General features: G+C 40.8%; 1 protein-coding gene across 1 annotated transcript in view; it reads right to left on the bottom strand.

Annotated features, from left to right (window-relative positions):
- Positions 1-26,412, bottom strand: part of LOC134803788 (neurofibromin) — a 115,170-nt gene that overhangs the window by 30,749 nt on the left and 58,009 nt on the right. The window contains exons 33-50 of the mRNA XM_063776624.1: positions 26,011-26,063; positions 25,471-25,671; positions 24,428-24,550; positions 22,368-22,506; positions 18,166-18,330; positions 17,748-17,849; positions 17,042-17,179; positions 16,575-16,755; positions 15,933-16,039; positions 15,210-15,286; positions 13,360-13,553; positions 12,059-12,162; positions 9,561-9,611; positions 5,813-5,899; positions 4,891-5,062; positions 3,901-4,042; positions 2,996-3,190; positions 781-860 (exon numbers count right to left, since the gene is read on the bottom strand). Of these exons, the coding sequence (XP_063632694.1) occupies positions 781-860; positions 2,996-3,190; positions 3,901-4,042; positions 4,891-5,062; positions 5,813-5,899; positions 9,561-9,611; positions 12,059-12,162; positions 13,360-13,553; positions 15,210-15,286; positions 15,933-16,039; positions 16,575-16,755; positions 17,042-17,179; positions 17,748-17,849; positions 18,166-18,330; positions 22,368-22,506; positions 24,428-24,550; positions 25,471-25,671; positions 26,011-26,063 (2,311 nt within the window). The remainder of the gene's footprint in view (positions 1-780; positions 861-2,995; positions 3,191-3,900; positions 4,043-4,890; positions 5,063-5,812; positions 5,900-9,560; positions 9,612-12,058; positions 12,163-13,359; positions 13,554-15,209; positions 15,287-15,932; positions 16,040-16,574; positions 16,756-17,041; positions 17,180-17,747; positions 17,850-18,165; positions 18,331-22,367; positions 22,507-24,427; positions 24,551-25,470; positions 25,672-26,010; positions 26,064-26,412) is intronic.

The raw sequence follows: 26,412 nt of genomic DNA, 5'->3' as shown, positions 1-26,412 counted from the left end.
CGAGAGGGCTTGGGGTATAGTCCCCACGCTAGCCCGATGCGGATTGGGGACTTCACATACACCTTTGGTTTGGTTTCGTCCCAATGGACGAAATGCCAATGGAAATGGTGCGTGCCGCGTGTAATTCATTCGAGAAGCGTTTGAGGCTGGTAAAAAAAAGTTGATCGGGGGCCATCCATTAATTACATCACACATTTAGGGGCAGGGAGGGGGTCAAGAAAATGTGACATGTTGTGACAAGGGGGAGGAGGAGTCACAAACTTTGTGACGTCACTTTAACTTCATCAGTAACCGAAAATTTATTTAAATTATTTTATACGCCAATATACATTTAAATAACAAGTTTTTGAAACATAATCGTTTTTATTCGTTTAATTTATATCTTAATCAGTTTTGGGTTATAAAATTACTAATATTTCTTTTGTCAAAAATATTTTGATAAAATACTAAATAAATATTTGCCGATTTCGTTGAAGAAATGTGACGTCACACCAGGGGGGAGGGGTTTGCCAAATGTGACCAAGTGTGACAAGGAGGGGGGGAGGGGTAAAAAAACCTAGAAATTCGTGTGACGTAATTAATGGATGACCCCTCGTGGAGTTATTCCGAAACATTTGTTGTAAATATACTATATAAGTGTGCCATTAATAAAATATAATTTTAATTGTAGGAACTATTCGTACATTTATTTTATTCAATATTTGTACTATATTCGGACTTACTGGACACGGGGTAAATGTATGAATTATGACAATAATTATGAACTACAACTGTACTCACTAATACATCCGAACACGATGAGAGCGCGCGGCTGCAATGCTGGATTGAAGCAGAAGGCAAAGCTCTTGGCCAGGGAAGTCCTGTTAACGATAATTACATGAAAAATTTGTAAAAAAATATCTGGGAGACAAAGCTTTGCTCGGAAAACATATAAAAACTCAAATATGCGCGTTTTCCCAGAGATAAGACCTAGCTAGATCAAATTTTCGGCCCCGAAAACCCCAATATAGCAAATTTCACGTCGTTAGAGCCGTTTCCGAGATACCCGTAATATAAGAATTGCTCGTTTATAGGTATTAGATAGATTAGATTAGATAGATAGATATTATACGGAAAAAAATAAATACACGCTTTTAAGACACTGACAATAAGGTTGTTTAAATATATTTTTGGAACGTTAGTTTGCATAGATGTTTGGGAGCATTCCACGGGCTGTCCCGTACAAACGCATTTTATTTCCTGTGTTGCGACTTTTTTTGGCATTTAAAGCAGGCGATTATTTTTCTGTGCATATTTTTGACCATTTGATATAGAAAAGGAAACTCTTATATCTGCAAATCTTCAGAAAATTCGCGTTTGTACGGGACTAACGGTAGATAATTTCATGGAATGCTCCTTTGTCAGAAATAAAACCAATATATCAAATATATTTTTTTACCCTAAGAATATATCAAGAGTAATTTTCATCCCTTATATGGGGAGCGTGCATGAACTGTAGACGGCAGCACTGAAGCTCCCTAGATTGACATTGGCGCGATTATGTCAAGTTTCCATTTATAGATTTAAGCCACTAGATGGCAGACTCTACTACGCGAAATATAGTCAGCCTGAAGTGTAGGGGGCAGCACCTACTTAGGAGCGTGAATTGTTTTCGCTTTCGATTCAAATCACAAGATGGCAGACCCTCCAACACGCACAGTCTATAAACAACAAGCACAGTCTCTATAAAAAATTCGTTAGCGCGATGTAGAAATCGGTACAGCGCTATCTAGCCAGATATTCAGTAAACACGTACCATGTAGTCAGCCAATCGCAGTGCGGTATATCCCTCATGCAGGCCTCCATGATCTCGAGCAGGGCGTCGGTGATGGTCTCCAGGGACTGCAGGGGGAGGCGCTCGCGGTCGGAGTGGGGCGGCGGGGCGGGCAGGGCTCCGCTGCTGGACGAGGTGCCGGACTCGGTGCAGGCTGTGTACGAGTGAATGAACACACGTACCATGTGGTCAGCCAGTCGCAGTGCGGTATATCCCTCATGCAGGCCTCCATGATCTCGAGCAGGGCGTCGGTGATGGTCTCCAGGGACTGCAGGGGGAGGCGCTCGCGGTCGGAGTGGGGCGGCGGGGCGGGCAGGGCTCCGCTGCTGGACGAGGTGCCGGACTCGGTGCAGGCTGTGTACGAGTGAATGAACACACGTACCATGTGGTCAGCCAGTCGCAGTGCGGTATATCCCTCATGCAGGCCTCCATGATCTCGAGCAGGGCGTCGGTGATGGTCTCCAGGGACTGCAGGGGGAGGCGCTCGCGGTCGGAGTGGGGCGGCGGGGCGGGCAGGGCTCCGCTGCTGGACGAGGTGCCGGACTCGGTGCAGGCTGTGTACGAGTGAATGAACACACGTACCATGTGGTCAGCCAGTCGCAGTGCGGTATATCCCTCATGCAGGCCTCCATGATCTCGAGCAGGGCGTCGGTGATGGTCTCCAGGGACTGCAGGGGGAGGCGCTCGCGGTCGGAGTGGGGCGGCGGGGCGGGCAGGGCTCCGCTGCTGGACGAGTTGCCGGACTCGGTGCAGGCTGTGTACGAGTGAATGAACCCACGTACCATGTGGTCAGCCAGTCGCAGTGCGGTATATCCCTCATGCAGGCCTCCATGATCTCGAGCAGGGCGTCGGTGATGGTCTCCAGGGACTGCAGGGGGAGGCGCTCGCGGTCGGAGTGGGGCGGCGGGGCGGGCAGGGCTCCGCTGCTGGACGAGGTGCCGGATTCGGTGCAGGCTGTGTACGAGTGAATGAACACACGTACCATGTGGTCAGCCAGTCGCAGTGCGGTATATCCCTCATGCAGGCCTCCATGATCTCGAGCAGGGCGTCGGTGATGGTCTCCAGGGACTGCAGGGGGAGGCGCTCGCGGTCGGAGTGGGGCGGCGGGGCGGGCAGGGCTCCGCTGCTGGACGAGGTGCCGGACTCGGTGCAGGCTGTGTACGAGTGAATGAACACACGTACCATGTGGTCAGCCAGTCGCAGTGCGGTATATCCCTCATGCAGGCCTCCATGATCTCGAGCAGGGCGTCGGTGATGGTCTCCAGGGACTGCAGGGGGAGGCGCTCGCGGTCGGAGTGGGGCGGCGGGGCGGGCAGGGCTCCGCTGCTCGACGAGGTGCCGGACTCGGTGCAGGCTGTGTACGAGTGTTCGGAGTACCTGGGAAAAAGGCTTGTAAAATAAAAATTTTGCAGGAAAAAGTTCGAGAGTTCTAGTTTTCAATTTTAATATTTGCACTGTTACAGACCATTATCACACTAATTTTTCAATATAATTCAAGCCAAAACAAATGTCCGTGAAACGGGTGACCTAGGATGGTACAGTCGAGTGCATAAATATTTATACATTTGTTCACCTTTAGCAATGGGTTAAGGTGAAGAAATGTATACACTATACATATTTATGCACTCGACTGTACAAACAGCAACACTCTTATCTGTCCATCGGTGGACCTTATGCCGTTTGTAATAAGGTTTACGAACTGTTAGTTAACAGTGTCGGCGATTGTACTTATCATTAGCGAAATTTCAGGACACGATGGAGCACTGGAAGCCCTGGTCATTTTTTCTTTCCGGTAGGACATTTTTTGCAGTTTATTAGAAGAAGAAGAAATACATTTATTTAACATCTGAGTATAGAATAACACACAACACAAATTACACAGATGCTAAACAGGATCCCCACTCAGCATAATGCCACGGCAAGGCAGTGGCTACCTGACTTAAAACTAAGCTACACCTAAACTAAAACTACTTAAACGAGTGACAACACACACGTCAAACACAGATTACAAAATACATACAATAAAAGAGGGAAACTACAACAAAGAATAAACTTAAATTAGACGGTAGTTTAGTTTTATTACTCACCATTCCTTGTCAGGATTGCGGTTATGCGGACTTCGGAAAGCGGTGACCGCCGCCGACTTGACCTTGGAAATGCCGAACATCTGGTAGAACTTGGGCAGAGCGAATTCATCCAGCGACAGCATCAGGACTCTCTGGGTTTCCTCTGCGGACAAGAATACTTTTATTATTAACCCACTAAGGCAGGGGTCTCCAAACCCCGGCCCGCGACGCGTTCCAATCCGGCCCGCCGACACCCAAAGCGAGTGCCCACTGTCCGGCCCGCGGGAGCCAGGCTCCAGGGGTTCAGCATTCATTGAGAGTGGAACTGTTCCTAACAGCAATAACCAGACACCCTCCCGCGGCGCAAAAACCGACGGTGGCCCGCGCGAAAGTTTCTGAGGCACAATATGGCCCTCATAGGTTTAAAAGTTTGGAGACCCCTGCACTAAGGGATGTGATTTTAGTAGTTTACCTATCCTCCTAAAGCCCAGTCATACAAATGAAAAATTCAGAGTTTTGCCACTGAAATTTGAACCTTTAGTGCAGGGAATAGAGTTGATTTTGGTTTTGTTTGAAAATTTAACGAAACAAAACAAATGCGACTCTGTTTCAATTGAATATGATTTAAATTTCATGGAACTGAATAAGTAGGTACTATAGGTAGGACATTGGGCCTTAGGAGGCTATATGTATGTATTTGAGTACAGATGTATTAGTGCATAATTATTTTCTATCGTATTTTCACGGAAACGTACGAACATGTTGTTATTTCAGTCAGTATCGGTACAATAAGTAGGTACTGAGGTTGACTGAAATAGCATGACAAATACGAACGTTTCCGATAAAATACGGTGGAAAACAATTATGCACTACGAGCCCCGATGCAAATTAGTTCGTCTAGTTCCACACAACAATTTTGTTTATTCTAATCTTTTTTTACCTTCAATTTGATAGATTTCTGAAAACTGACATAGTATACGTTATTTTTCCTAATAAACTCTGTAAACTGACCGGAGAAACTTGGGCTGTTGCACGTGCACAGCGAGTGTATGATGTTGATGACCAGCCCGTGCGTGGCGGCGCGCATGGACACCGTGCCCGAGCACACCAGGAACGTGACCGTGTGGAACAGGTACGGTAAGTGACGCGTCACGTCCAGGCAATTGTTGAATGATAACATGAGCTGAAACAGAAAAACAAACGTAGAAATACCTTTCAATCCTGTCGTCCCTTAAGGCTGATTTAGACGGCGCGCGAACTCGCATGCGATTTTAGTTACATTGCGGACTGTTGGTTATGTCCAATTCAACCGACCGATCATAACCCGCAATGTAATGAAACTCGCATGCGAGTTCTCGCATCATCTAAATGAGCCCTTAATGTTATGGGGCAGCGCCCCCAACTATAGAGGCTTTAGGGCAACGCCCCCTAACTGTAAAATTGGGCAAAGCCCAAAAAGGGCGCGCTGCGCGTATTCTTGTGGAGCAAGTCCCCCACACTATCTAAGTCGGCCTACTAATTCTAGCATTCGGAGTTCACTGTGCGTGGTTTCAAAGGGCGTCGCCGTTATATTCCTATAGGGCAGCGCCCCCTTGCTACAAATTCGGGCGAAGGTCGACATTCGGGGCGCGCATAGACGCACTGTCCGTGCTAGCGACTTCATAAATTGCAAATTTTTGGAAAATCTGAGATCTGGAACCTACAAGTAAGATCTAATACAGCAACGCCTCCTTCAGAATCATGCTTAACCCTATATTAATAAGGTCGAGAGTTGCTCTGTTTTTAAGTTTTCAATCATATTGAATTTCCATTGTCCGATGGACTGGAAACCGATGTCCAGAATAGAGCGAAGTGGAAGGAGAAAAGTAGGAAAGCGCACCCCGTCACAGTACGGGACAAACGCTAGGAGGATGATGATGATATTTTAACTTACCAAATATCTCGCCAATATAGCAATGTCTCCCCACATCATATGCATTTCTAGCACGGGCGTCGGCGAATGACAGGTCTTGTCCACCACCTGTCAAATATAGAATAAAATGTTTAGGATGCTTGATAAAGAGCTAATTATGTAGGGGTTGGTGCTATCATCGACAGTTTGATCCTTAGAGCATTTAATAACTGTAGTCGCCTTTAAAAGCTTATCCCTCTGCCGAAAACCTGGCACAATTGTGCAAACTTTTGTATGGACTGACATGGCTAAATATTTGTACGTTACGTAGAAATCATGTAGAAATAGAAATACATTTGACGTCCCCGCCCCCACAAGAATCGGCAGACTGTTTTGTACAGAAAATGACAGCCAGACGTCTCCAGTTACTAAATGCTCTAAGGTTTGATCCGCACAGACTCTAGCAGATAAATCTATTCGTATAAATGTCAATATCCGTATGACGTCATACTTTATCCTCGTACGGCCCAGCCATACAAATGAAATGTCTAAAATTTGTTACTGAAATTTGAACCTAATACTGTATAAAATAGAGTTGATTTTGCGTTGTTTGAAAATTGAACAAAACAAAACAAAAGCGACTCAGTTCCATTTGAATAGGATTCAAAATTTCATCGAAATGAAGAAGTACCTATAGGTAGGACCTTGGGCCTTAGGAGGTTCGTAAGATAATTTTGTTGATATTTGTGGTAGAGCTGTTGTGCTCTCGAAAATCAAACTCGTCTTTGGTAACTATGAAAAATGACAATGACGTTTCGCGTTAGAAACACTACCCATCTCTCGGGATCCTATTACACCTTGTTGATAGCCAATACGGCGCTACTGCTATTAAAATTAAATATACTGAACCGCATCAACAACCAACAACGTGGTATCTTTGGTTTGAAAACGTCAGCCATACATTTCGCAGTTTACACTATTTTGTAACAAGACAAGATCCTGCGTTTTGCTTTTGTATGGTACTCCTACATTAGCAGTTACACATATGTATAACGATTGACATATGTATACTTGGTCAAGCAAATCTTGTCAGTAGAAAAAGGCGCGAAATTCAAATTTTCTATGGGGCGATAACTCTTCGTGCCTACATTTTTTAAATTTGCCGCCTTTTTTTACTGACAAGATTTGCTTGACCAACTATATAATCTAAAGACGGGCCTTGCGGGCAATAAGAATGGTGCTAGTTCAGCGGTGTCACTCACGAATTCGAGCCAATCGCGCAGTATTTAGATATATGTCAATGCATTAACGTCCGTATGTTTTCCTTCGATGGTTAATGTTTTACGAGTCGAAAATACATTAATTTTAGGTTACGTTGATGTCAACACCTTTTGTAGCCAACTTCACTCTGAACAATTCTCTTAGACGAAGTGTCAAAATTACATTCATTCATGAAATTTTTACACTTCGTCTAAGAGAATTGTTCAGAGTGAAGTCAAAATTTAATTCATTCATGAAATTTTGACACTTCGTCTACGAGGACAATTACTATTTTACGTAATTTCAAAATTGTATCGACCCATCTGAAACTTGAACTGATTTCCAAACAAACACCCTAGGGGGCCGATTCTGGGTCCCAAAACCTCACAGAATGCAGTTAATTCTTAGCCAGCCTGAATAACTGCTAGTATAGGAGCACCATTATAACTGACTTCAAAAGCTATTTAGACTTCAGTTAATCACAGAAACTTATTTCCAATGTACAAATATCACATTATAAAAAGAGGCCGCACACAACAACTTTACGTCGTGTATAGATAAAACTGGCAGCGCCATTTTAAATGGAGTTGGCCCGTCGAAGTATTTAGCAGATGGCAGCATAGCTTGCCCTGTAAACCTTTGAATAGTGTCAAATTTTTGTTTTTTTGAAGTGAAAACTTCTTTAGCGGCGCTGGGCACTTTTTGAGGTGGGGGAAAAAATGATAAACTCGAGACAGCGTAAGGCGATCACGTGACCGTAAGATTTAGATGGCTTTTATAAAGATATAATTTAGATGGCATTTAAATCTATAAAGAAAAACTCAATGACATTACATGAAAAAGGATCTAATCTTGTACGGGTTGAAATACGAGGATCTCACAGTTACATTCTAACTTTATATCACTCAAATATAATTCAATAAAGCTACATCTTGATGAAATCGCTAATAAAAGTGAACTCTAGTACTGGTGAATAAAACTCAAAATATCATGACCAAATATATTTATTGTTTTATTGTCTTTATTGGGGAAAAAAACAGATTCAGGCCATTAATATTTACAGGCAAAATTACTAAATTTAGATCTAGCCTACATCCTAAGACAATTCCCACTAGGATGTACGACAATAGTTTTAGGATAGCAGTGTGATCGGGACTAAACAGACTTATACTATACTTACACTAGATACACTTATTTAGATGCGAGATCCGCAAGGTAACTTTACAAGTTCTATTCGAATTTTAAACAATTAACGCTACAAATTTGAATTTCGAATTTTAAACAAGCTCACTGACCAGCAATTTCGGAACTAAAGTTTTTCAAGAGAAAGGAGGATGGGTCAATTATACATAGTGCTGCAGACATTTTGGACTAGTCATTGAGTTTTCACTTCTGTCGGCACTCCCGGAGTGCAACCCGTTGTTTTTTTAATATAATTTTATGCCTTGGATGCCCTTTAAGCCAAATCTCATAGAATCAACTAGAGAAAGGGGCAAGCTTTGATGGCGCCATCTATGCAAACCTTTGACAGTAGCCAACCCCATTTTGAATTCTTATCTCATACTTTTTAACCGTTGTGTTCTAATCATTAATTATTTATTAAATTTGCCTCTTCATAAAATGTGAGACCTATTCCTGTCAATATAATTTTAAAAGTACAGTTTAATTTACTTGTTATTTAATATTGTTAGTTTCTAAGTGTTTAAAGCGGCTAAGTGTGGAAATAACCTAAAATTTTGACCGACTGCCAATGTTCCCCATAAAACAAAATATAAATCATAAAAAAAATAAAAAGCCTAGAGTAAAAAGCAAATTAAAAGTAATTGTAATTAATTATTATATTGATAATGTTATGCGTTTCAAGTTTATTATTTTTTATTGTAAGAAGCTTTGATATCGCAGTTTAAATGTTTTTATATTTATTTGTCTAAAAACTACTGAGCCGATTTTGACCATCATTGTAGCATACCGAGCTTTGGTCTTTTGGCTTGTACATATTTAGTGCATAATTGTTTTCCATCGTATTTTCTCGGAAGCGTTCGTATTTGTCAAGCTACTTCAGTCAACCTCAGTACTTTTTGTACCGAGACTGAATGAAATTGATAGCTAATGGGTGGACTGTATGATGAGATGATGCAAACACGTAGGTATTGTATATTAATTATTTTAATAAATAAAATACAGCACATAGATATAGTTATTAATATCGCGGTGACTGGCAGACTGACTGACATGGAACAGGAATCAAAAAGTATATCGTTTTACAAATAATATGTATGCACGAAAGAGGTCGCGCGCCTGCCAGTCGCAAACAGAAATAGCAAGACACGTTCGTACGTTTCCGTGAAAATACGATGGAAAATAATTATGCACTACATCTGTATAGTAGAAGTCTTAAATTTGTGATGTGACCGTCTTATGTTAAATAAATAGGTTTAATTCATCTTGAACTTAGTTTAGCATTAGTTCATGTTATTTTATTAAACAAAAAAACAAAAAAGCAAATAAAATAAAAATAAAACCAACTCACAGTGGCCGGGGTAACGGGGCCCAGGGCATTATTGGGCAGTTTCGATAGGGCCTGCAGGAAAAACTAGTTTAACACTCGAAATACCTATAATCTACACTTAAAAATACTTGTATATCGGGTGGAACAGAACGAAGGACTTTTACGCAAACGGGGAATTGTTTAGGCTACGTACTTTATTTTTTACTTATAAAATAATCATAATCATTTATTTATTTACAGACTACAATGGTCCACACAATACACGTAATATTACACACAATACAAATGTTATAAATTAAATAAAAAGATTTAAAATAGACATTACAATCAAAATTAAATTAAAATTAATGGCATTAAATTATATATAACCTCCTTCTTTGAGATTTGGAAGTCGGTTAAAAATATAGCTATAGTTCGTTTTTTTTAGCATTAGAAAAAAGGTAAAACAATCTTGACGTGTCTTTTTATTAAAAAACAATTTTGAAAAATAAGTCACGGCAAATATGTAACAATTATGAATCATATACGATTATTCACATTCTTTTGCTTTCATAAGTAATAGTTACTGGTTTTTAATAAGCGTTTTTCAATTAAGGGACTACCCCACGCCAATGACCTTCGATCTGAATCTTAGTTTTCTAATGTTTTTTGTAGCTTATTATATTAACAGCAACGGCTTTAAGCAATATAGTATCCCATATTTAACTCAAAGTTCATTGTCTTCGAGATATTTGGCATCAAAGTTGAACAAGTTTAGTCTAAAAAACTGGTTTTCTGGCCATAAATTTTGTGTTAATTAGTTTTAAAAAATTAAAACCCTGGACACGTTTTTCGAGACGTCAAAGACGAACCCAAATATGTAGATTTCGTACATATAAGATCCTTAACTGCAAACTAGATTAAAAAAAAGTGTTTTTTTTAGACAATGTTTAATGAATTCGTAAAAAAATAAGTATTCATTTCTTTCAAAATCCGGTGGACAAAACCGGAGGTAAAATATTGAAAAATCGATAACCATGTGTCTTATAATTCTATCTGTAGTACATAAAAAGGAGATACGTTTCAAAATTTGTCAAGAATCGATGAAAATCTCGGGTAGCCCCTTAAAAGACACGTCAAGACCGCGTAGTCTTTTTCTAATGCTAAAAAAACGAACTATAGTCAATTACTGACACGTAGGGCATGCAGTACCGGTTCCGGTACCAAGAATTTCATTTCCCGGTTCTGGGCATGGCTGGAACCGGGATTCCCGGTTCTTCCCGGTTCTCAAGGCATATTAAGATTATACTTAAGAAATTGTTTGTGTTAGTGTACAATCTTTATGAATGACTTATTTTCATATAAATTATTACATGCGTATTGATAAATGACTTATTTTATCAAACCTATTTTACGAAACCAACCTGCACACGGCCCTCTACAGTTTGAGACTTTGCCTATGCTCGCTCACATTTTTGTAAATCTTCCGCTACGCCCCTTTGGAAATTCCCAATACCTAATCACTACAAGTCAATATTACTGCACGCGCTTTCATCGCAAAACCTTGGCTATAGGCTAGAGCCACCAGCCCTGCGAATCGCTGGTTTACCTCCGGCTGATGGGCATGGCATTACGAGTTACACGGGAGGCCCCGTAGTCGATGCACTCAGCACTATGACCCGACCACGGATTTTTTTCATATAAAACCAACTTCCTAGAAAGAAAGATGAATATTCGAATATACCTAATATCCTACTTACTCGAGCCAAAACGTAATATCGATTGGAATACCTACTTTACCAGGTTAATTTGTCGGGTTATTTGGGTCCCCCGTTTCATAGCAACATTATTAAATGTGATTTAATGTCCCGAGCTAAAGTACTAGTATTAAAATGGGAATAAATACGCATATTGATGAGAACCGGGAAGTACCGGTACCGGGTCTTCAGTACCGGTTCTTTCGACACAATGAAATTGGGAGCATGCCCTACTGACACGGTACCCGTGAACACATACAGTGATTCATATTGAGTCCAGCCGGTCCGCGATCATGGCTAGGACGCTGTTGCGGCTGGCGCGCACTCTGCTGAGCATCGCCGCGCACCGCTTGCGCGTGCTTGAGTTATTTCTAGCCGCTTTTGAGATACAGTTTGTTAAACATTAGTGCAAAAATCTGTATGGTTCAACCCTAGCAAGTAGATCCTATTGAATGACACAATTTAAATGTTAATTTTGTAGGGTTGTCACTGATATAAAATATCTCATTTTAATGATTTTGTTTTACTTTTTAATCCAGCTTAACGATTATAATAACTCGATAGCCGTAAGCGCCAATATAATCATATTAAATGCTGACTGGCGTGGCCTAGCGGGTAGTGACCCTGCCTGTGAAGCCGATGGTCCTGCGTTCGAATCCCGAAAGGCATAAAGGCATTTATTTGTGTGATGAGCATAGATATTTGTTCCTGAGTCATTGATGTTTTCTATGTATTTAAGTATTTGTATATTTTCACATACATGTGTGATGTTTATTCACTTACCCTACACATCCGACCGATGACTTTTTTGGATACCAGCTGCACGTTGGCGGACGCTAAGGCGACGGCAGTGTCGGCCATTATTTCTATCATTGGTGAGCCGAGACCTACGGAAGACATTAAAATTGCGGGTGAACATTAGATATCGTATCACGAGGAAGAAATTTGGACATAATTTCATACAAAAAGTCAAAATTGTATATATTCGTCGTTAATTTTCACTTTGAATAAGTTTATTTACAGCTGCTAAAAGAAGAAAGGCGTAAAAGTTTGCGTAATTTTTCCTTATAAACACTGGCCAAAGTCGTGAAACACATTACGCAAATGAGTTACCAGTATTTAGGTAACTACCAGCCAATGAGTGACCCAGCAGTGAGTGACCACCGGAGTGGGAGGGACTAGATATAAGTGAGACCCATCAGCGAGTGCCAAGCATTTAGTGAGTGACCGGTAACGAAATTATAACAAGTGTTATAGTCTGTCGATTTGTAGCAGGCCCCAACGGCTAATCCTTTGTCTATTGTAAGGTAAACCCGCTCGTGCTACCACCTGCATAAAAAATCGTACGTTCACTTTAACCGGTCATTGGATTACAACTCCTATGGAAATAGCAATAAGATTCAAAATTAACTAATGAAAAAATATTTTGCTAGGCTGTGTGTGGTCCCTTCGACTCGCTGGCACTCAGTACTACGGTTACTGAGTACCGGCGAGTCGAACGCTACAGAACCAGTCTAAAATGTGTCATCGAGATGCGTAACAAAAGCGCGTTATCGGAGAGCGCACCTGCGCAGGTGCCAATTAGAATAATTAAGACCCTTTTTGCAGGTAACTAGCACGTGTGGTTTGACTTAACAATAGACAAAGGATTAGCCGTCGGGACCTGCTACAAATCGACAGACTATACCCGAGTTGACGCACCGCTGTATGAAGCTGTCGAGCACCATGTCGATCAGCTCGGGCACGTGCCCGATGGAGCCCCAGATCTTGGCCTGCACCGAGGGGTACATCTCCGTCTCCTCGATCGTGAGCGTGATCAGCTTCCCCAGGATTTGTGTCATATCACTTTTATTTACTTACATAAAACATACTTGACAAGAATGAAGCGAACGGTAAGTTTAGTGACTGTGACTGTTAGTCAGGGAGTGATTGATAATCAGTGAGTGGGCTGTAGCCAATGAGTGACCCACAGTCAATGAGTTACCGGCAATATGTGAGTGACCAACAGTGAGTGACCGAAATTTAGCGGGTATCTGCCAGTTTGCGAGTGACCGGGAGTTTGTGAGTGGCATAACAAGCGTTACCCGAGTTGACGCTCCGCTGTATGAAGCTGTCGAGCACCATGTCGATCAGCTCCGGCACGTGCCCGATGGAGCCCCAGATCTTAGCCTGCACCGAGGGGTACATCTCCGTCTCCTCGATGGTGAGCGTGATCAGCTTCTCCAGGATTTGGGCGACTTGCTTCTGGCGGCGGGACTCGTCTGATGGCTTGCAGAATCTGGAAAAATATTAATAATAATTCAGCCTACTGCTGGGCACAGGCCTCCTCTCATGCGCGGGAGGGCTTGGGCTATAGTCCCCACGCTAGCCCAATGCGGATTGGGGACTTCACATACACTTTTGAATTTCTTCGCAGATGTATGCAGGTTTCCGCACGATGTTTTCCGTCACAGAAAAGCAAAAAAAAATCTAGAAAATAAAAAAAGATATTTAGTTTTCATATACATAACACATTAATACAATATTATTTACTAGCGACCCGCCCCGGCTTCGCACGGACCTTAATAAATTATGTACCTAAACCTTCCTCAAGAATTACTCTATTGATAGGTGAAAACCTCATCAAATTCCGTTCAGTAGTTTTTGAGTTTATCGCGAACATACATATACACAAACAGACAGAAGCGTGGACTTTGTTTTATAAGGTGTAATACATCACTATTTAAATACTACATCGGGATTTTATTATATTTCATTATGTAATTATTTTTTAATGTTTTAATCACGAATGTTTTAATACGGAATATTTCTGGAATAAATCAATTTCATTCATTTATTCATTTCATTCATTCATTCATTTAACCTGCCTGCCTTTCTTCAGAAGCACGTAGGTAATGTCACATTACATAGTGTTAGCGGTACACCCCGAAAATTCATGCTGCAAATTGTGTTAAAGGTATGAAAATCGGTACGATTGATCTTTAGACCATTTGAATCAAATTGACCCGAAGCACCAAAAAATAATTAAAAAAAGAAATACCATTCTATTTTTTTTGTAAAACAGTTCAAATTATACCTGATATCCTCATATCTAACCCTAAAAAAGCAATCATATAAAACTTTTTTTGATTATTTTTTTTGGTACAGTCGCCCACACTGTTAACTGTACATCGGTGGACCTTATGCTTTTGTAATAAGGTCCACTGATGTATAGTCAGGAGTGTTGCTGTGTGTCATCATCATCATCATCATATCAGCCAGAGGACGTCCACTGCTGGACATAGGCCTCCCCCAAAGAGTGCCACAATGACCGGTCTTGCGCCACCCGCATCCAGCGGACTCCCGCGACCTTTACCAGGTCGTCAGTCCACCTTGTGGGGGGTCTACCCACGTTGCGCCTTACGGTAAGTGGTCGCCACTCGAGAACCTTTCCGCCCCAACGGCCATCGGTTCTACGGGCAATGTGCCCCGCCCACTGCTACTTAAGTTTAGCGATTCGGAGGGCTATATCGGGTTGCTGTGTGTACTACGGGTCAAATTGATTCAAATGGCCTAGGCTCTAGATCAGCGGTCGGCCCGCGGGCCGCATGCGGCCCGCGAACCTCTCACTTGCGGCCCGCGTGCCTCCCTGGCTATTTTGTATGTACTTAATATTGACAAACGACAATGTCTGATAAAGTCACAAATATTAACAAAGTGCGGCCCGCGGCAACTTCGTTAACTACTATGTGGCCCTTGGCTGCTAAAAGGTTGCCGACCGCTGCTCTAGATCAATCGTACCGATTTTCATGCTTTTAACACAATTGGCAGCGTGTTTTTGGCATACCGCACTAATACTTACATACGCGATGTAGTCCCGTTTTAGTTAATTATATTACATAATTGAAATAAAGTTCACAAAATAATCAGTAATTGTATCAATGATGATACATACCTGACTAAGTTAGCAAGCCACGGCGTCATGTATTCCAGACACAAATGTTTTAGCTCGATGGAAGAGCCACGGAAACCCTGCAAATTCAATGATTATTTAATATTTAAAGTTAAAATCGAGCTATTACTTTTGAAAAACTAAAGAAAACCAAACTGGTCTACCGCGATATAATTTCATTGTTTTTACCTTTAATTCCGACGTTTCAGCTGAGTTGCACCAGCTGTGGTCACGGAAAGACTGACGTCCCAACAAATGTCAACGGAGATATTAATAAAACACCACTAAACTACCCGAAATTAGTTTATAAAAATGTTCGGGGTTTAGTGGTGTTTTATTAATATCTCCGTTGACATTTGTTGGGACGTCAGTCTTTCCGTGACCACAGCTGGTGCAACTCAGCTGAAACGTCGGAATTAAAGGTAAAAACAATGAAATTATATCGCGGTAGACCCGTTTGTGTAATTAAATATGTGTACAAAACGCGAGAGTTTAAAGTGTTATATTGAAAACCAAACTGTACACAAAATTCAGGCTTCATAGCCCCTAAGAGCCGATAGATACGGACTGCAACCCGACTGCAATTTGTATAGTAACTGCACGCCGACGTTGCAGTTGGCGTGCAGTCAGTCTGTACCGGCTCTTAACTTTAGGAATATGAGTCTTGAACTCATGACCCATGTTTTTTTATTTATTTCTTTTATCCATTATTAATGCTGTACTCACCTGAATACATTCCTCGAGGAACTCTAGAGTGAGATGAGGCTCGTTGTGCGCTAGTTTTTCGCTAACAGACTTGATGAAGATGGTATTGTTGGAAGGTATGCATAGGCCTGTCAAAGAAAATAGCATTTTTAAACTTGGTCAACCAGATCTTGTCAGTAGAAAAAGGCGGAAAATTTGAAAGAAGTAGCCGCGAAGGGTTATCGTCTCATAGAAAATTTGAATTTCTCGCCTTTTTCTACAGACAAGATTTGCTTGACCATCTATAATGTGATACTTTTTAAATTGAAAGAAACACGTTTTATAATGATATATTACAATAAAGAACGTGTAATAGGGAATTGCCGGCCGAATGCGATACGACCGAGCGAGTTAAGCGAGGCCGCGTAGTAACTCGAGGCTGATAGTCCCCAACCACGCTAAGTTTTCCACCGAACTGCAGTAGCGAGATATGTAAAGTTCCGATACGATACATACTTAAAATAACATTAAGAGCCATATTATATTACTGTATTATGTAGCATCTATGGCAGCAGATTAATTTCTTAGATATTATGATCTAACCTGAGGTTTCTAACAGTTGCCGTTCGATCTTCAAATTTAGTAGCATTTAGACGCTAAGTCCTAGAGTGATTACGATCTAACCTGATGTCTCCAGCAGTTGTCCTTCGATTTTCAAATGGAAGGTAGCAGTGAGCGCGCATAGCTGGTTATACGCTGCCGTCCGAAGGTTAGGGTCGCAGGAGCCAAGGTTCAGGAGTGCCATGTTAAGGAGAGTCCCTGGGACATCTTTTGGACGTATCTTTTGATGCACTGTGACTGAGTCCTGGAGAATAAGAAGGAATTGTAACCAGAGTGCGTAGCCAAGATGCCAATCGCTTACGCTACGTAGCGAACGGTACGTCATTGTCTCTGTCGCACTAATAAGGAAGAGTGATAGAGACTACCGTATCGTTCGCCACGGAGCGGACGAATGGGATGGGCTACGTTCGCAAGAAGATCTTAAGTCGTCGAATAAACTTAGGTAAATTATTTGATAAAGATTTTTCTACATTTATGATACCTTTATCTTCAGTTGTTATTTTTAAGTAAACGTATTTATAAATACATACCGGTTGACTCAGCTCCCAGCGGTTCCGTATATGTATGATGGATTGCACAATATTATCACAATCGTTGTGTATGAAACTTAGTGGAGTAGGCTCGTTCACTATTGACAGTGAGAACTGGTTGTCATCTACGAGGCACACCTGAGAAGAAACACTAGTTTTACATGACTGTTGTTTTTTTGAAATCCCTAAATTGCCCAATATTTTTAATTATTTTATAGTCTTTACGTAGGACTGAATCATGTATTTAGGTAACAACTTCGTACTATTAGATTTTCTCATTATAAATAGAATAATAAACCAAAAAACGAAGAAGAACGTAATAATACCGGTATTTTTTTTATGAAGAAAACATCGGTTCCGAGCCTTGGACAGCAACAGTCGGTTCTAATGCTATAAGCTATCTCTTCCAGACAACATTATGGTTAGGGTTTGGGTAGTTACGTAAGTTGGAAAAGTTATCGGATATGTACAAAAAAAAATACAAATAATAAAGGCATTAATGACCATTTCGGAAATGTAAAATTTCGTTTTCCATACTAAAAGCTACTAAGCTAAGTTTTATTAACTTTCAGGTAAATTTTGTGTATCGTACAACGTTTTACAGTATATATGGCCCTTTAAATTTTCGACATAGTTACGTAATGTGCCAATTATCGCACTGGTGCGGTAAAGTAACACTATGTGTACTGTAAAAAGGTTTACATACCTCGTCGATTTCAGAAGCGTAGTAAACGTCGTTCAGTAGCACCGGCAGGCCGAGTACTTTAGTCTTCTCTACTGATGTTATTTGTAGAGCCGTGGGTCCAACCTAACAAATAAATAATATCATAATATTTAATATTACTAAACACTTTAAAATTCTCCTCCAAATGGTTGCTCCGGGCAACTTTAGTTGCTCATACTAACCTTTATAGCAACTTTAGTGTCCTTATGCGACAGTTTGAGCGCATTACTGAACACTTTGAGATCCTCCTCTAAAGCCAGTGTTGCACCGGGCAACTTTTGTTGATCAGCACCCTTACCTTTAAAGCAACTTTAATGTCCTTATGCGACAGTTTCAGTGCATTACTGAACACTTTGAGGTCCTCCTCTAAAACCAGCCAACTCTTGTTGCTCATCCTTACCTTTATGGCAACTTTAGTGTCCTTATGCGACAGTTTCAGTGCATTACTGAACACTTTGAGATCCTCCTCTAAAGCCAGTGTCGCACCGGGCAACTTTTGTTGCTCTGCCTCCACGTAGTCGCTGAGGCGAGTGTGGTTGTCGATAAATATTAGCTTTCTATTGCCCTGCAACAAAGAAAACCATTTATAATCTAATTAGACATATACATACAGCATAGGTTTAAAGGTAACGCATATTCAACGGGCGCTGTATGCATTGAGATTAACGTGACACACCTGTAGTTGTAAGTGTCCATAGGCTAGGGAACGTAGTAGTATTACGAAAAAAGAATTGAGTGTATATTTGGATACTGCGGACATTGAAATTCCAAACCGGATCGTCGAAAGTTTGGTTGGTCACCATGTAGCATGGCCTTAAAATATTATCAACTATAATGATATTTTTAGCTTACTCTCAGTGGAGCCAGTATCGCTTCGTGGAACTTTGTATACTCTCGCACCCATCTGTTGCATTTGTATACAGGCGTGTATGTTAATGTACCTACGCCACGTGGGGTAGCACCCTGAACAATTTTTCGTTGATATGGAAAAACCCTACACATGCAAAATAGGTACAAACATTATGTCATTTAGTAGCTTACTCTTAGTGGTGCTAGTATCGCTTCGTGGAACTTAGTATACTCTCGCACCCAGCTGTTGCAGTTGTAAATGTAGCAGGCGTGTATGTTAATGTATGCTACGTCGGGTAGCAACGTGAACCATTTTTCATTGATATGGAAAAACCCTACACGTGCGAAATATGTACAAACATTATAGACCGGGAGATAGTGACACATTTTACTGGGTCATTTGTACCAGTATGGCGGTTCGTCAGGGGTCTAAGCATGTAATGAAGGAAAGAAAATGCTATGACCATAGCGCTGGTACCGGCGGCCCAATCGCGTGGGCGTTAGTCGAACGTGTCGGATAAAATACGAGTGTCGAACGATTTGTACCACAAAAATCCTCGTATTATTCGATAGTCCATAAAAAAGAAGTAGGCGGTAGCGTAATGCCATACTTCTCCGGTGTGACTTACAGCCCGCCATACTGAGGCGAACACGTTAATTAAAAAAAAACAATTCAACCATTTGTACCAAGCTAATTTTTGCACAGGTGATCATCGTCGAGCAGCCATTCATGGACATCACCATGCCATACTTTTCGGATGGTTCCAAATGCCCGCCATACCGCCGCAAGGAAGTTAATTTTTTTTTTTTTGCTAAACGATTTGTACCAGTATTGCATTTAAATTTTTGGAGAGTATTTGATAAAATGTGACCGTTATTATAATTGCCATACTTATAGTAGGGGGAAAAAGTGCTGCCATACTTGAAAAACTTATTTAATCGACACGTTTCAAAAATACGACTATACAATACGTAAAATATTTTTTTACAGCATGGCATCATCATATTCTGTTTGATTGGATACAATTATACCTAAAAATAAATTATTCCGGATTATAACTACGGGGCGGACGACTGTGAGACTTAAGCCAAGACTTAAAAAATAAAAAAAAATTTGACGATTTGTACCAGTATGGCATTTGGATTTTTGGAAATTAGATGATGCAATGTGACCATTATTGTATTTGCCATACTTCTAATAGGGGGAAAAAGGGGCACCATACTTGAAAAAGTTGATATTTCGACGGGTTTTCAAAGTACAAGACATAAAATCATTTGTTACAGTATGGCATCTTTGTATCCGGATCGTTTGGGTAAAATTCTACCTAAAAAAAAATATCCCATATCTACTGTTACCATGGGGCGGAAGATTGTCACACTCAAGCAATCTTGCTTCATATCAATCAATCAATCATCATATCAATCTTTTCTCATATCTATGAATTTAAAAAAAATGGAACGAATACGTAACGCCAACATAGCCATGTCAGATAAACGTCATTCCATAGATATGGTTGACAAGTCGTTGACCATTGGCCGCCTTTTTTCGACAGAGGGGAACGCCTGTTAATGACCACTCCGTTGGTTATATTCTCTAAGGACCTGAAGTATTACCAATTCAATACGAACTTTTCTACCTCAAAATAGTTATAATTCAATATTAATTCATGGGACAGCTTTTTAGAAGACTGATTATTTAAAATAAGCATTTAAATATTGTATTTTTAACTAGTAGTAATTTATTTACTTATGTGCATTCTTCCGCCGATAAATATATTTACTATTAATAAAACGTTTCATTTTACTGGCAACACAGTGGTAGATTTGATGTAATTTAATGGTGAATGGAGGTTTACAGCACGATGAGCCGACATCTCTATGATTCGAGAAATCGTTCGAGCGGTGGTAGCCGTACAATATTATTCAACATAATATATAGTTATAAGACAAGATTGCCGCCACCTACGTCTTTGAAATTTTGGATTTATATTCGGTAAAACTTAAACTTTCAGGAAAAATTAGTGCCATACTGGTACAAATCGTCAAAAATACGAATAAAATCTTACAATAAAAAAAAAATAATGTGCACATTTGCCACCTCCTACCGGTATGGCATTATGAGATTTCTATTTATGATCACACAGAAAGTGTTGAAAAAAAAATTCAAGATGGTACAAATCGTTTAGCAATAAAAAAAAAATTAACTCCCTTGCGGCGGTATGGCGGGCATTTGGAACCATCCGAAAAGTATGGCATGGTGATGTCCATGAATGGCTGCTCGACGATGATCACCTGTGCAAAAATTAGCTTGGTACAAATGGTTGAATTGTTTTTTTTTAATTAACGTGTTCGCCTCAGTATGGCGGGCTGTAAGTCACACCGGAGAAGTATGGCATTACGCTACCGCCTACTTCTTTTTTATGGACTATCGAATAATACGAGGATTTTTGTGATACAAATCGTTCGACACTCGTATTTTATCCGACACGTTCGACTAACGCCCACGCGATTGGGCCGCCGGTACCAGCGCTATGGTCATAGCATTTTCTTTCCTTCATTACACGCTTAGACCCCTGACGAACCGCCATACTGGTACAAATGACCCAGTAAAATGTGTCACTATCTCCCGGTCTATTATGTCATTTAGTAGCTAACTCCCTAGTATCGCTTCGTGGAACTTAGTATACTCTCGCACCCAGCTGTTGCAGTTGTAAATGTAGCAGGCGTGTATGTTAATGTATGCTACGTCGGGTAGCAACGTGAACCATTTTTCATTGATATGGAAAAACCCTACACGTGCGAAATATGTACAAACATTATGTCATTTAGTAGCTAACTCCCTAGTATCGCTTCGTGGAACTTAGTATACTCTCGCACCCAGCTGTTGCAGTAGTAAATGTAGCAGGCGTGTATGTTAATGTATGCTACGTCGGGTAGCAACGTGAACCATTTTTCATTGATATGGAAAAACCCTACACGTGCGAAATATGTACAAACATTATGTCATTTAGTAGCTAACTCCCTAGTATCGCTTCGTGGAACTTAGTATACTCTCGCACCCAGCTGTTGAGTTGTAAATGTAGCAGGCGTGTATGTTAATGTATGCCACGTGGGGTAGCACCGTGAAACATGTTTCGTTGATATGGAAAAACCCTACACATGCGAAATATGTATAAACATTATGTCATTCAGTAGCTTACTCTCAGTGGTGCTAGTATCGCTTCGTGGAACTTAGTATACTCTCGCACCCAGCTGTTGCAGTTGTATATGTAGCAGGCGTGTATGTTAATGTATGCTACGTCGGGTAGCAACGTGAACCATTTTTCATTGATATGGAAAAACCCTACACGTGCGAAATATGTACAAACATTATGTCATTTAGTAGCTAACTCCCTAGTATCGCTTCGTGGAACTTAGTATACTCTCGCACCCAGCTGTTGCAGTAGTAAATGTAGCAGGCGTGTATGTTAATGTATGCTACGTCGGGTAGCAACGTGAACCATTTTTCATTGATATGGAAAAACCCTACACGTGCGAAATATGTACAAACATTATGTCATTTAGTAGCTAACTCCCTAGTATCGCTTCGTGGAACTTAGTATACTCTCGCACCCAGCTGTTGAGTTGTAAATGTAGCAGGCGTGTATGTTAATGTATGCCACGTGGGGTAGCACCGTGAAACATGTTTCGTTGATATGGAAAAACCCTACACATGCGAAATATGTATAAACATTATGTCATTCAGTAGCTTACTCTCAGTGGTGCTAGTATCGCTTCGTGGAACTTAGTATACTCTCGCACCCAGCTGTTGCAGTTGTATATGTAGCAGGCGTGTATGTTAATGTACGCCACGTCGGGTAGCACTGTGAACCATTTTTGTAGGAAGTCCGTTCTGTGAACAATGTAAATAAATATTAATAGGTCAATCTTAGGCTGGTTATCTGTTCAATGTCTGTGCATCTCACTCTCTCACTCTCTCACTAAGCAAAATGTGAGACGCAAGACACATAGGACAAATAAATTGGACAGGACAGGTGCTATACCACCCTTAGACAAATCGACCTATTCAGTCCCACAGTAAGCTCAATAAGGCTTATGTTGATTTGTTAGAAAAATTATATTCAGAAATTATTTAATTTGATTTATTTATGTCCATACACATTAATAATAAGCAGGGCCGGATTAAGCATGTCGGGGCCCCTAGGCAGTGCGAGGCTCGGGGCCCCCTAATACAATCAATTCTGCACACAGCATATTCAGTACAGGGAAATAAGTTTGCGTTTTTAATTTCAATCTTCAGGCGTCGGCCGAGCCGATCCAAATCGAACGATGTCTTTTACGCTCTTATTGCGTGGACATAAAGCTTTATTGTATCGGTTTTTGCCGATCCCGCATCGCGTCAAGTGTGGGGAGAGCCCTTTAGGCTTAAGGCCATTCCCAGTGGAATACCAAAGATGTGAGCTTCAGCGTCACTTTCTATCATACCTCTAATGGCAAATTTTAAGGGCTAAAGGCTAAGCTCAACTACTTAGTTCCCCAAAGTTGATTTTCTCAATAGTTAATATTTTGCGAGGCTGAACAGCGATTGTCCGACCATAAGACCATACGCCGAGCCACATGATTAGAATCAACCTAATAATAAAGAATATCCATATGTTAAAATTACTTAAATTACTCGAGTTAGACCATGATAAGCCTGCAACAATTTTGATAGCACTCGCAGTGCAAGTGTTATTTTAAACTTCTATGAAATTATGACGTATAAATAACACTTGCACTGCGTATGCTACCAAAATCATTGCAGACTTGGTCTAACTCTATTCATTTACCAGTCAAGCTAACATGTAGATGATACGGGGTCAACTAAAAAAGCAAAAATAAACGCGAGCGCAGCGAGCGCGAAATTTTTTGATAACAATATCGCAAATTGTGAAAGCGTGTTAAAAGGCCGGGTATCGATCTTCATCTGGGCCTAAAAGTCCGAAGTGCCCCAGTGAGGCGAGCTTTCATGCGAAGTCAAAGCCATGCTTCATCAGGCTTCAGGATGAATAGCTGAGCACAGACACGAACCAATGTCCATTGTATTAAAAAACGAGATCGCAGGCCGAGCTTGGCGCAGCGAGGCCAAAGGCTAAGCTGAAGTAGAGGAGATGTGGAACACCCAATAATAAATAAAAAAAATAAAACATAAAAAAACACAAACCAATGGTAAATTAAGGTAAAAAGTGAGCCTTGAAGGTCGAGCATTCCTATGAAAAACTGGGGACACGTTCGTCTTCTTTCTTTTTCTTTGTTTTAATCAATAGTCCTCGTGATTCTAATCAATAGTCCTCGTGAGTCGAAATAACCCAAAAGTTGTTGGTTGTTCGAAAAAAAGTGAACCATTTTTCCTAAAAACCCCTATTATTACAACTTTACAACAGGTACGCAGAATACGCCCCGTAAACTGTAACGTAATGCTTCAATTTTATTAATTTATTTATTTCATTAATTTAAAGAATGGATCGAAAAAGAACAATAACAAAGCATACTCATTATTATAAGAAAAAAAAAATACTCATTAATTTTGACCCTATGAAACAAAATTTTATTTGGTGCGTGCTGAGCCGCCGGGGCCCCCTAGCCGAGGCGGGGCCCCTAGGCAGTTGCCTACTTTGACTTAGGGTTAATCCGGCCCTGATAATAAGGGTAGGGTTTCACAACTCGACGCGCCTATTTTGCGTAAGGGTGACACTAAATCCTTATTAAGATAGATTACTTTAGCTGGTTCGTTAGTAGTAAGTAGTATATGTAGTTCATAATTCTTAGGTTACCTGAACCTATTGTCCGAGTTGGTGTGTGTGAAATCGACTATGAGCTCGAAGGGCTGCTGGCAGAAGGGCTTGAGGGTCAATATCACGTGGTATATTAGAAGGTCCGCGTTCACTTCTCCTATCCTGTAAACAAGCGACATTATTTAATTATTTACCTAAGAGCTCACGATCGTCGCTCTCAATAACTAGTACAACCCCAGTCGCCGTGGCCGAAACCGGCCAGGACAGGATGATGATTTACCTTTAATAAGACAAAAAAAAACACATTTTCTATTTAAGATTTTATCGACTTTGAACATTTATATTCTACTCATAAAATCAATAAGATTGCTTTGTTTTATTACTTGTATCTCCTAGAGATGAAGTAGAACACCGGATTCCCGATCTTGCTGGTGCCCGCCTGGTAGAATATGTTCAAGCTCTTGATGCTCTTAAACTCCTCCTTTGTATGGGCCTTAGGAGGATAAGAGGATTCTACTCACTTGTATCTCCTAGAGATGAAGTAGAACACCGGGTTCCCAATCTTGCTGGTGCCCGCCTGGTAGAATATGTTCAAGCTCTTGTTGCTCTTAAACTCCTCTTTTCTATGGTGGGCCTTAGGAGGATAAGAGAATTCTACTCACTTGTATCTCCTAGAGATGAAGTAAAACACGGGATTCCCGATCTTGCTGGTGCCCGCCTGGTAGAATATGTTCAAGCTCTTGATGCTCTTGAACTCCTCCTTTGTATGGTAGGCCTTAGGAGGATAAGAGAATTCTACTCACTTGTATCTCCTAGAGATGAAGTAGAACACCGGGTTCCCGATCTTGCTGGTGCCCGCCTGGTAGAATATGTTCAAGCTCTTGTTGCTCTTAAACTCCTCTTTTCTATGGTGGGCCTTAGGAGGATAAGATAATTCTACTCACTTGTATCTCCTAGAGATGAAGTAAAACACGGGATTCCCGATCTTGCTGGTGCCCGCCTGGTAGAATAAGTTCAAGCTCTTGATGCTCTTAAACTCCTCTTTTGTATGGGCCTTAGGAGGATAAGAGAATTCTACTCACTTGTATCTCCTAGAGATGAAGTAGAACACCGGGTTCCCGATCTTGCTGGTCCCCGCCTGGTAGAATATGTTCAAACTCTTGATGCTCTTAAACTCCTCCTTTTCATGCATGTTGTGTTTCACTATGAACTCCTCAAAGTTGGTGGAGGACATGTCTATGGAAGACCAGCGGGCGTACGAGGAGAAGAGGAGGCCGGAGGTACTGGAAATATGGTGTTATTGTACACAGCAGCAAATGGTAAGTAGGAGTTTTCAGAAAAGTGTGTGCTTTCTACTTTTTAACTATTCGATATTCAAAATAAACTTCAGTACTATAAAATAAGTAAGTAAACTTTTGCATTTTAAAATAATATGTACAGTCAGCAGGAGAACTTGCTAAGCGGGCATGATGTTCAAAATTACCTTGACACGCTCTTACTCTCTTAACAATAAAGTCGTGTCATGATCATTTTGAACACCTCGCCCGCTTAGCAACTTCTGCTGCTGACAGTATAAGTTTTTTTTATACCTATACGTATATTGTGATATTATAACAACTTACGATTCTACAGGTTTATGTTCCGGAGGTCCCAAGTAAGCGAGCAATGTGGCCATCTAAAACAAAAAAATAGGTACCTATCATTATTTTGACCCAGAATAAATAGAAAATACATTTTCACCTCAGCAGCTCGAACAAGGGTACTTTGCTTCTTAAAAACAGTGAGCAAAATGCGATTTTGCTCACTAAGTCATTTTGTCTCACTCAGTGAGCAAAATCGCATTTTGCTCACTGAGTGAGACAAAATGTCATTCAAGTGACCTTTATAGTCAAATGTCATTTCAACATGCGGGGTCTAATACAAGTTCGATATACTTGGGTTCTATTATCTCTGTCCCTCTAGGTATGTTCTCACTGCTTAGGGTGAAAATTTTTGTGTACTACACGAGATCAAAGTTATTTACA

The sequence above is a fragment of the Cydia splendana genome, chromosome 27, assembly GCF_910591565.1.
Source record: "Cydia splendana chromosome 27, ilCydSple1.2, whole genome shotgun sequence".
Classification (NCBI taxonomy): domain Eukaryota; kingdom Metazoa; phylum Arthropoda; class Insecta; order Lepidoptera; family Tortricidae; genus Cydia; species Cydia splendana.
This window is presented reverse-complemented; position numbering and strand designations above follow the sequence as displayed.